This window comes from Myotis myotis, unplaced genomic scaffold, assembly GCF_014108235.1.
Source record: "Myotis myotis isolate mMyoMyo1 unplaced genomic scaffold, mMyoMyo1.p scaffold_m19_p_1, whole genome shotgun sequence".
NCBI lineage: Eukaryota > Metazoa > Chordata > Mammalia > Chiroptera > Vespertilionidae > Myotis > Myotis myotis.
Window position 1 is genome coordinate 106,191,549 of NW_023416313.1, and position 12,403 is coordinate 106,203,951.

Here is a 12,403-nt window from a genome sequence, read left to right on the forward strand (position 1 = left end):
TTTTCTTTGTCAAGGAGATCAGTTGTTCTTTGTTTTTATAAAAGAGAATGACAGGCCGAAACCGGTTTGGCTCAGTGGATAGAGCGTCGGCCTGCGGACTGAGGGGTCCCAGGTTCGATTCCGGTCAAGGGCATGTACCTGGGTTGCGGGCATATCCCCAGTGGGGGATGTGCAGGAGGCAGCTGATCGATGTTTCTCTCTCATCGATGTTTCTAACTCTCTATCTCTCTCCCTTCCTCTCTGTAAAAAATCAATAAAATATATTTTTAAAAAAAAAAAAAAAGAGAGAATGACAGGAGTCTGGCAGGTGTTGCTCAGTGGTTGAATCGTTGACCTATGAACCAAGAAAGCATGGTTCCATTCCCCATCAGTTTACAGGCTTGATCCCTATAGGGGGCATGCAGGAGGCAGCCAATCAATGATTCTCTTTCATCACTGATGTTTCTATCTTTCTCCCTCCCCTTCTTCTCTCTAAAAATCAATAAAAAACATATTTAAAGAAGAGAATGACAGAGTTGTTTCATGTTTTCTTGCATATTTTATTTTTCATGTAAAGAAAATCAAATACAAAATATACTTTTCTTTCCAAAGGCAATCCTTACCCTAACATACAATTTTTAAATTTTCTTTTTCATAACTTTTTTTATTTTTTATTGATTTCAGAAAGGAAAGGACAGGGAGAGAGAAATAGAAACATCAATGATGAGAGAAAATCATTAATCAGCTGCCTCCTGCACACCCCACATTGAGGATCAAGCCCGCAACCCGGGCATGTGCCCTGACCGGGAATGGAACCGTGACCTCCTGATTCATATGCCGCTCAACCACTGAGCCATACTGGCCGTGCTTTGTAATTGTTTTGAAATAATTGCTGAATATATTCATTCACTGCTAATGGTATTCTTTTTTATAAAGCAAAATCATATAAATATGTATGTCTTTTGACCAGCAGCTAATTCTCCAGAAAATTACTTCACACTCATACTTTCAATTTTTTTTTAAAATGTCTTTATTGATTTTTAGAGAGGAAGGGAGAGAGATAAAAACATCAATGAGAGTGAAACATCCATCTGCTCCCTCCTCCATGCCTCCCACTGGGGATCAGACCACAACCCAGGCCCAACCAGGAATCTAACGGGCGACCTCTTGGTTCCTGGGTCGACGCTCAATCACTGAACCATACTGGTTGGACTCAGGCTTCTAATTCTAAACCAAATATGCACTAGATCTGGTCAACAAGAATATACATGTTCAAAACCAAACTTACTTTTCTTTCCAGACCTGTTCCTCTACCTTTGTTATCCATTTCTGTTAGCAGCATCAGCATGTCCCAGTTATGGAGACTTAAAACTTTAGAGTCATCTTCTCCTTACTCTCCAAGTTCAGTCAGTGACCGACCCATCCTACAAGTACTTCTCAGTTTAATTTGGGCCTTCATTACCACACCCTGGAATCTAATAAAACGTCTTGCTGCTTATTTTCAGAGAATGTAAGAGAGAGAGAAAGAAACAGAAACATCAATGGGTTGCCTCCCATATGTGCCCCGACCAGTGACCAAACCGGAAACCCAAGTGTGTGCCCTCACCAGGAATCAAACCTGTGACCTTTCCTTGTACTGAACTACCCTCCAATCAAGGGAACCACAGTGGCCAGGGCTATGTAGTTTAACTTTTTGCATTAATTCTTACTATTATCCTTCTTTCATGCCCTGTGCTCTAGCATTTTTAATAGTAGTTTTTTTTAGTATGTATAGTCTTCCTACATTCTTTTTCCCAATCTTAATATGTCCAGATCATGTCTACTTTTAGAATACTGGTTTAAAAGCTGTTTCTTTAGAAAGTTTTCCCTACTCTCCTGCTACTTTCCCTACTCTACTAGCCTGAAGCAGGACAAAATACTTAAAACTAAAGACACTATTACCTTTATATCTCTCTTAGTCTTATGCTTTGTATATAAAGGTGTTCAGCCCTGGCGGGGTGCCTCAATTGGTTGGAGTATTGTCCCAAACACCAAAAGTTTGTGGGTTAGATTCCCGGTCAGGGTTCATACCTAGATTTTGGGTTTGATCCCTGGTGGGGCATGTAGGAGAGGCAACCCATCAATGTCTGTCTGTCTCTCTGTCTCTCTCTCTCTCTCTCTCTCTCTCTCTCTCCCTAAAAAATAAAAAAAAAATCCTCGGGTGAAGAGTAAATGAATGAATGAGTGAAGGTGCCGAGTGCCACATGTTAAAGGAATGGGGTGGTGATGAGCCAACCAAAATTAATAGTGTAGTGGTGGGCATAATCACTCAAAAATTGCATTCTCAAATAATCTGGTTAAAGTAAATACTGAGTGCAGTGGTGCAGGGAATGAAAAGACTTCCCAAAGAAGTATGCCAATGAGTTATATATGTGAGTGAATTCATATTGCAGTAAACTTCAGACTTTTGTAGGATAAGATCTCAGAATTTTGTCTTTTTTCCATTCCTCTCCTCTGCTGGTTGTCCTTTTGAACCTGTTTAATAACATAATAACAACTTAGAGCCCCAATGAATAACTTGAGAAAGTTATTAATGATGAATGCTTGAAGTGTTAGCAAACTAGATTCCATGCATTAATATTTTTCTCTAGTTGAATGAATTGGATAGAAGTAGCAAAAAGAGATTGTATAAGGATAGTTTATATGTAAAGTATCTTTAAAGAATATTTTTTCCTTATATTTCCCAAGTGAGATTTGAGCAATATTTCTTTCAATACGTCTTTGTTTAGAAGAAAATATAGTGTAAAAAGTAAAAGTAACATTAAAAATGATTAGTTATGTCAGCCTCTCTCATAACAAAAATTAAATTACTTATAGATAACTTGTTCTTTATCTATTTCCTGTGATTTATCTAATTATTCAGCCAACTCTTAATAGTTTACGTATAGATTTTATGTTTGTGGGCTATTGAGTAAATTGTTTCATTTACTGACATTTGCTTCTCTTTGTTACTGACCATCTTTGGGGGCTGTCAGATGTTTCCGTCAGTTGGCATGTGCTGAAACAATGCACATTAATTTTGATTATTCCAAACTATAAAGAAAAATATAAAATATGATAAACTACATGGGTTTCTTTCTTTAATCTTTGTCATGTTTGTGCAAAAGCAAAGCAAGTCATTATCTTTAGCAAGTTAGCAAAGTAATCTATCTGCTTAATTTCTTTTCTCTCACATTTTATTTATTAACTTTTTGTCAGTTTCACTTATATATAATTTTTTTTCAGCCTTTTTTCTTGTTCATACAAAGGTATGAGTATACATAAACAGGTTTTTCAATTATTTTTCTCTTATTGTTGTTCTGCTCTCTTTTTTTACTTTAAATAATTTTTTATTTCTCATGGTTGACTTACAATATTATATTAGTTTCAGGTGTACAGCCCAGTGATTAGACATTATATAACTTAAAATGATCACCCTGATAAATCTAGAACCCATCTGACACCATACACAGTTATTACGATATTATTGACTATATTCCCTATGCTGTACTTTACAGCCCCATGACTATTCTATAGCTATCAATTTGGACTTCATAATCCCTTCACCTTTTTCACCCATCCCTGCAATCCCTTTCTCTTCGATTTGGCAACTATCAAAATGCTCTTGATGTCTACGAGTCTCTTTTTGTTTTGCTTGTTCATTTATTTTATTTTTTAGATTCCACATCTAAGTGAAATCATATGGCACTGTATTCCTCTGTCAGACTTATTTCACTCAGTACAATACCTTCTAGGTTCACCCATGTTGTAGATGGCAAGATTTCATTCTTTTTTATGGCTGAGTCACATTTCCTTGTATATATGTACCACTTGTTCTTTATCCACTCATCTGTTGATGAACACTTAGGTTGCTTCCATATCTTGGCCGTTATAAATAACATCTGGATATATCTCTTTTCACTGAGCCACACTGGCTGGGCATGTGATTATTTTCTTGTGTATCTCTCCCACTAACACTGGCATGTATAAACTTTTTAAGGTGCCTAGTCTATATTAGATATTCAAATTATAAATATATATTGAATTAATGAGCATGTGTGAATAAATAAATGCTAAATTCTTTGTATATAATAAATTTTTAGTTTTAAAAGACTATATTATGATATCCCCAAATACTATGTATTTTTTAATGTGAGTGTGTTTTTTTTCCTTAGGATTTACAGGGTCATCATCAAATTTACAACATGTAACCAATTTTGACTTCACATCCACAAATACCTTATCGGAAGATTCAGTAGTAGTTGTTGGAAAAGGTATTTCAAATCTATTTAGTTTTTTAATTGTATTTCATGTTCTTCACTCACAAGCAAAGTATCTGAATAAAGAAGAGTTTGGTTCAGGTGGTGAATAGAACTTCCTTTTTGAAAAGTTATTAAATTGAAAGAATTAGAAGTGAATACTTCACATTTCTAGTGAAACTACAGTAACTCATGTCAGTAATTTTCAGAGAGATGTTTTATGTACATAACAACTACAGTTTGGAAACATCTAAGGCACTTTTAGGATAGCTAAGACAGTTTTACCATAGTTTAAATTCAAATGATAGTCCTTATTTATGAATTTAGGGACCAATACAAATTAATATAAATTTATTACCACTTATATAGTGTCTAACCAAATTAGAGTTAACACTTGTTATATCTTAGGGGGATTAGGGGACCTTTGTAGTACATATTTGCAAATATCCTTTAAAACTAGATGGAGTGTTTCCAGCTTTATTGATACTTAATTGACAAAATTGTAAGGTATTTAAAGTGTAAAACATGATCTGACATCCATATAAATTGAGAAAGGATTCCCTATGAAGTTACTTAGCACATCCCAACTAGACTCTGTTTTAATTGAAAAACTAGAATGTGATGATAGGCATTGAGGATATACATCTTATTTTTGGTAAAAAGAATGAAATGTCTGAAAAGCTTTCCTAACTTCTTTACCTGATAGAGTCTTATTAAGTCATTATAAGGCCCTCCTCAGATTGACTCCAACCTACTCTTACAAACTTATTTTCTCTTAGTTTTCTACTTGCCTTGTACCAAACCAAACTAATTTATTCACTCCACATTCATGCTTTATACTTGTTCAACTCTGCTTACAAGCATACTTACCTTCATAGGATATCCTTCCCTCCTCTGGTCTCCAAATCCATTGTGTCTTCCAATCCCAGCTCAAATCCTTGCTTCTTTTTTATTTTTTAAAAATATATATTCTTTTATTTTTTTATTTTAAACTAGAGGCCCGGTGCACAAAAATTTGTGCACTCCAGGGGGAGGGAAGGTCCCTCAGCCCGGCCTGTGCCCTCTTGCAGCCTGGGACCCCTCGGGAGATAACGACCTGCTGGCTTAGGCCTGCTACCTGGTGGCAGAGGGCAGGCCCAATCCCTAGGTGCAGCCCCTGGTCGGGCTCAGAGCAGGGCCGATTGGGGAGTTGGGGCACCTTCCCCTGTCATGCACAGAGCAGGGCGGATCGGGAGGTTGCAATGCCACCCTCAGTCACGCTCAGGGTAGGGCCGATTGGGGGGTTGGGGCACCACCCCCTGTCACACTCAAGGCAGGGTCGATAGGGAGGTTGCGGCACCACCCTCTGTCACGCACAGAGCAGGGCCCATCAGGGGGGTTTGGGCTCTGTACCCTGTCACGCACAGAGCAGGGCCGATCAGGGGGTTGGGAAGCTCCCCCCTGTCACGCACAAAGCAGGGCCAATCAGGGGGTTGAGGAGCTCCCCCCTGTCACTCACAGAGCAGGGCCGATAGGGGAGTTGGGGCACCGCCCCCTGTCACACTCAGGGCAGGGCCGATGGGGGGGTGGAGGTTGGGGCGCCGCACCCTGTCACACACAGAGCCGCACGGCGATCGGGGTTGGGGAGCTCCCCCCTGTCACACACAGAGCAGGGTGGATAGGGAGGTTGTGGCCCCGCCCCCCTGTCACACACAGAGCCCCAGTGCGATCAGGGGGTTTGGGCGCTGCCCCCTGTCACACTGATCCCGGTGCTGGGAGGCATATTACCCTTTTACTATATAGGATAGAAGCCTGGTGCATGGGTGGGGGCCGGCTGGTTTGCCCTGAAGGGTGTCCTAGATCAGGGTGGGGGTCCCACTTGGGTGCCTGGCCAGTCTGGGTGAGGGGATGAGGGCTGTTTTCAGGCTGGCGGGTGCCTGAAGCTCCCAACCTGTCCTTTTTTCCTTTTTTTTTTTTATTCTGGGCCAGCTTTAGCTCTGAGGCTCGGCTCCAGCTATGAGACCTGCTGAAAGCAGGTTTCTGGCCTTTGTTTACCCTCTGTATTTGAAACAATGTTGCGGTCCTGCTGGCTGAAGCCTGGGGTTTTGTTTAGCTTCTATATTTGTTACAATGTTACTTAGAGTGCAGCTGAGAGGCCGGCAAGGCAGGCGGGGAAGCTTGGCTTCCTCCATCACTGAAGCAAGCAAGCCTCCCTGTTCGTGTCAGCTGCCTGGCTGCCGGCCGCCATCTTGGCTGGCAGCTAATTTGCATATTGCCCTGATTAGCCAATGGGAAGCATAGCGGTTGTACGCTAATTACCAAGTTTCTCTTTTATTAGATAGAATATTTTTTAATTGATTTCAGAGAACAGGGAGGGAGAGGGAGAGGGGGAGGGAGAGGGAGAGGAAGTGGGAGAGGAAGTGGGAGAGGAGGAGGGAGAGGGAGTGGAAGTGGGAGAGGGAGAGGGAGAGAGAAAGAAAGAGAAAGAAACATCAGTGATGAGAGTCATTGACCAGTTGCCTCCTGCATGCCCTTACTGGGGATCGAGCCTACAACCCGGGTATATGCCCTGACCGGGAATCGAAACATGACCTCCTGTTTCATGGGTAGACGCTCAACCACTGAGCCATGCAAGCCAGGCAAACCCTTTCTTCTTGAAACTGTGTTTAACACCCAACTCACAACAGCCTTTCCTTCCTGTGAATTCAGCACTTACATGATCTCATTTGATATTATGTCTTATAATACTCTTATTAGTGCATTTGCTTTTAGACTTTACTAGAGGCATGTTGGAGGCCCAGTGCACTGATTCGGCCCAATCCCCACAGGCCAGGCTGAGGGACCCCACCGGTGCACGAATGCATGCACCAGGCCTCTAATCTGTATATGTAAAAGCCTAAGCAACCATCCAACCGTTCGGCTGGTAGCTATGATGCACTGACCACCAGGGGGAAGACACTCAACACACAGGCATGGAAACATGGAACAGACTGATGAATCTCAGAGGGAAGGTGGAAGGGGGGAAGGCAGGAAGAGATTAACCAAAGATCTCATATGCATTCTAGAGGCCCAGTGCACGGATTCATGTACTGGTGGGGTCCCTCGGCCTGGCCTGCGGGGATCGGGCCAAAACCAGCAGTCTAACACCCCCGAGGAGTCCTAGATTGCAAGAGGGCGCAGGCCAGGCCAAGGGACCCCACTGGTGCACAAATCCATGCACCGATCCTCTATATTATTAAAGGCCAGTGGCCGTAATACCGTAATGACCAAAGGACCAGTCACCAGGATGTTCATGGACCACCTCTTGGGCCCCCCCCTCACGGGGCTCCGGCAGTGTCAACGGAGTGTCACAGGGCGCTGGCAGTTCCCCGGAGCGTCGTGGGGCTCCAGCAGTGTTTGCGGAGCGTCACGAGGCACCGGCAGCATCCCTGGACCATTGCAGGGTGCCGGCAGAGTTTGTGGAGAGTCGCGGGGCACCGGCAGCATCCCTGGAGCATCGCAGGGTGCTGGCAGAGTTTGTGGAGAGTCGCGGGGCACTGGTAGCATCCACGGAGCGTGCGAGGCGTCTGGGGGCAGTGGACATGGCCCTGATGGCAGGCTAGGTCTAGGGGACCTTACACACGCATGACTTAATCATGCGCTGGGCCTCTAGTCTACTTGTATAAAAACTATGGGTGGTGTTCATCACGACCACAACCGCGGCGACCAAGTGGAAGGAAGTCAGTCCTGCAGGGGTTGTCTTGGCAATGGCTGTGCCCTCCCCCGACCTGTTTCCCAAAGCTGTTTTCTGTAAGGGCGGGGATTGAGGCAGGAACCCGCCCTGGGAGCGTGGAGGCATATATCTTTCTAAAGTGTGCCTCACCAGCACAGCCAAGGGTGAACCTGAGTGAGGGTGGCTGAAAGGCTTAGAAAAGACAGACAAGAGAATGAAAGCCGGGTCTTGGTGGGATGCTGCTTCTCTGAGAGACAGCGACCACGCCCACAGCCATGCCTTTAGTTTATAGCAGATGCTACGAGGCAAAGTAAGGGTGTGACCAAGATGTTTAAAACATTCTCCTGGGTTTCAATCCTACTCAGCTACATGCACCTGAACTCTATCAAGCCTACATCACTCAGGCACATGGGACCACGTGTTCAGACCATAGGTTCAAGCTTACAACTATAGCTGTTGGCTATCATTGTGCTGGGAGGGCCCTGCCCTCCAAGCTGGGACTTGCACGTGGCAATGAGAAGACTGTGCCCTCTCATCAGTCCAAGGCTTGAACCTGTCCAAAACACTGTAGCGGCTCCCCACAATGAAGTTTCAATTCTGTTTCTTTGTTACTAATGTTGTAGCCCCACCCCATAACAAAGAAACAATTTCCGGAGGATGAGGCCCAGGAATCAGGATTGTAAAAAGATTCCCAGGTGATTCTAATGTGCAGCCAAGGTTGAGAACCACTGATATAGATAATATTAAAAATATATCTAAACATGCAATTCTTTGTCCAAAAAATTAGCATGTTCAAAAATTAAATGAAGAAAATTTGGATATACTCGATGGAGATTTTCACACATGTTTGAGTGATGATTCCATTGATTCCACAGATGATGCTGAAAAGGAAAATTTTCCCATCGAATTTCTTAATAGTATTACTCCTTCGGGAATGCCGTGTCATAAATTAAAATTGAAAGTGGGTGCAATCATCATGCTATTGAGAGATCTCAATAGTAAATGGGGTCTTTATAATGGTACCAGATTTATTATCAAAAGATTACGACCGAACATTTTCGAAGCTGAAGTATTAACAGGATCTGCAGAGGGAGAGGCTATTCTGATTCCAAGAATTAATTTGTCCCCATCTGACACTGGCCTCCCATTTAAATTTATTCGATGACAGTTTCCCATGATGCCAGCATTTGTGATGACTATTGATAAATCACAAGGACAAATTCTAGACCAGGGGTCCTTAAACTATGGCCCGCGGGCCACATGCAAATACAAATATTGTATTTGTTCCCATTTTGTTTTTTTACTTCAAAATAAGATATGTGCAGTGTGCATAGGAATTTGTTCATAGTTTTTATTTTAAACTATAGTCCGGCCCTCCAACTGTCTGAGGGACAGTGAACTGGCCCCCTGTTTAAAAAGTTTGAGGACCCCTGCTCTAGACAAAGTAGGCATATTCCTACCTGAACCCGTTTCTGCACATGGTCAGTTATATGTTGCTGTCTCTCAAGTTTGAAAAGCATGTGATGTTACAGTTAAAGTTCTAAGTACTTCATCACAAGGGAAATTAGTCAAGCACTCTGAAAGTGTTTTCACTCTTAATGTGGTGTACAGGGAGATATTAGAATAAGTTTAATCACTTTATCAGTCATTGTTTGCATCACTGTTGTTTTTATATAATGTTTTTGTTGTTTTCATGTTTTTGTTGTTTTCATATCATGTTTTTGTCATTTTTTTATCATGCCTCTGTTGTTATATCCTTTTGTTACTGTTTATCCTATCTAATAAAAGAGAAACATGGTAATTAGCTGTACCTCCGCTACCCTTCCCATTGGCTAATTAGGGTGATATGCAAATTAACTGCCAGCCAAAATGGCGGCTGGCAGCCAGGCAGCTTGAAGCGAACATGAGGCTTGCTTGCTTCAGTGACGGAGGACTCCAACGTTCTCCGCCTGCCACTCCCGGCCGCTGAGCTTGCAGTTTGAAACATTGTTACAAATATAGAAGCTAAACAAAACCCCAGAAACGTGCTTTCAGCCAGCCGGGATCTCAGAGCTGGAGTTGAAACAGTGTTTTGATTATAGAACCCAAACAAACCAGATACCTGCTTTCAGCAGCCAAGCCTCAGAGCTAAAGCTGGCCCAGAATAAAAAAAGAAAAAGAAATAAAGGAGCAGTTGGGAGCTTTAGTCACCCGCCAGCCTGAAAACAGCCCTCAGCCCCTCACCAAGACTGGCCAGGCACCCCAGTGGGGACCCCCACCCTGAAGGGTGTGTGACCAGCTGCAAACAGCCAACATCCCCTCATCCAGGCTGGCCAGGCACCCCAGTGGAGACCCCCACCCTGATCCAGGACACCCTTCAGGGCAAACCAGCCAGCCCCACCCATGCACCAGGCCTCTATCCTATATAGTAAAAGGGTAATATGCCTCCCAGCACCGGGATCAGCGGAGCCGCGAGGCCTCCCGGCACCGGGATCAGTGTGACAGGGGGCAGCGCCTAAACCCCCTGATCACCCTGCAGCTCAGTGTGTGACAGGGGGACGGGGCCACAACCTCCCTATCCGCACTGCTCTGTTCGTGACAGGGGAAGGCGCCCCAACCCCCTGATCACCTGGCGGCTCTGTGTGTGACAGGGTGTGGCGCCCCAACCCCCTGATCAGCCCTGCTCTGTGTGTGACAGGGTGTGGCGCCCCAAACCCCCCCTTCCCCCCACGGGCCCTGCTCTGTGTGTGACAGGGTAGAGCCATAACCTTCCCATCGGCCCAGCCCTGAGTGTGACAGGGTGCGGTGCCCCAACCCCCTGATCCGCCCTGCTCTGTGTGTGACAGGGTGCGGTGCCCCAACTCCCCTATCGGCCCTACTCTGTGAGTGACAGGGGGGAGCTCCTCAACCACCTGATCAGCCCTGCTCTGTACGTGACGGAGGAGCTACCCAACCCCCTGATGGGCCTTGCTCTGTTCTTGACAGGGTATGGAGCCCCAGCCCCCCTGATGGGACCTGCTCTGTGCGTGACAGAGGGCAGCGCCCCAACCCCCTGACTGGCCCTGCTCTTTGCGTGACAGGGGGTGGCGCCACAACCTCCCCATCGACCCTGCCTTGAGTGTGACAGGGGGCGGTGCCCCAACCCCCCAATCGGCCCTACCCTGAGCGTGACTGAGGGTGGCATCGCAACCTCCCGATTCGCACTGCCCTGTGCATGACAGGGGGCGGCGCCCCAACTCCCCAATCAGTCCTGCTCTGAGCCTGACCAGGGGCTGCACCTAGGGATTGGGCCTGCCCTCTGCCACCCGGTAGCAGGCCTAAGCCAGCAGGTCGTTATCTCCCGAGGGGTCCCAGACTGCGAGAGGGCACAGGCCGGGCTGAGGGACCCCCTCTCCCCGCTGTGTGCACAAATTTTTTTGCACTAGGCCTCTAGTTTATTAATAAATTTATATATTATTTTCATATACATTTTACTAATTTCCTTTCATCTCTCACACTTCTATTATAGAGAAATGGCAAATAGCAATATTAAAATATCTCTGCTAATTAATTCCCTTTTTTAAAAAAATATATATTTTATTGATTTTTTACAGAGAAAGGAGAGGGATAGAGAGTTAGAAACATCAATGAGAGAGAAACATCGATCAGCTGCCTCCTGCACACTCCCCACTGGGGATGTGCCTGCAACCAGGGTACATGCCCTTGACTAGAATTGAACCCGGTACCCTTGAGTCCGCAGGCCGATGCTTTATCCACTGAGCCAAACCAGTTAGGGCAATTAATTCCCTTTTAATGTGCAGAAATTTCGTGCACCGGGCTACTAGTATATATATAAAAGGCTAATATGCTAAGTATCCAACCATCCAACCAGTTGCTATGATGCACATTGACCACCAGGGGGCAGACACTCATCGCAGGAGCTGCCGAGCTGCAGTGACTTGGCAGCAGCGGTTCTCGGGTGATGCACCCCAAAACCAGAGAGGAGGAAGCCCGATTCCTCGCAGGGCCACGCAATTCCACCTTTGGCCATGGGTTCTGTTGTTACTGGGGCATTGTTGGCCCCAAATCTGATTTACTGCACACTCGAGTTTGCGTTCCACACCCTGTACAGCAGCAACTTTGCAGAATACCCTCTCGCACTCCAGTACCCCTCGGGATGTCAGAGAGCGGGTTTCAGCCGATCCCCGTAGGCCCGGCTGAGGATCCTCACCTGCCAGACAGACCCCACTCACTCTGCAGACACCTTGTGAGCCACGGCGCCACCCCAGGTGCAGTCGGCCAGGGAGGGACCACGGCAGGTTGGCAACAGGGCGTGCCCAGTCCATCTCACCCAGTCCTGCCCCACCGGCCTCCTTCTAATTAATTTCCTTTCAATGTGCACGAATCCATGCACCGGGCTCTAGTATGCATATAAGATCTTTGGTTAATCTGTTAGCACCCTTCCCCGTCCCCCCTTCCCTCTTAGGTTAATCAACCT

At 45.3% G+C, this 12,403-nt stretch overlaps 1 protein-coding gene across 11 annotated transcripts in view; it reads left to right on the top strand.

The window, feature by feature from the left end:
- The window catches only part of TOGARAM1 (TOG array regulator of axonemal microtubules 1), a 137,686-nt gene that overhangs the window by 70,045 nt on the left and 55,238 nt on the right, over positions 1–12,403 (top strand). For all 11 annotated transcript variants that reach the window (XR_004973696.1, XR_004973698.1, XM_036346798.1 and 8 more), the window contains one exon: positions 4,173–4,271. Coding sequence is in view for 9 of the 11 variants with exons in the window: in XM_036346798.1 (XP_036202691.1) it covers positions 4,173–4,271 (99 nt within the window). In the remaining 2 variants the exon portion in view is untranslated. The remainder of the gene's footprint in view (positions 1–4,172; positions 4,272–12,403) is intronic.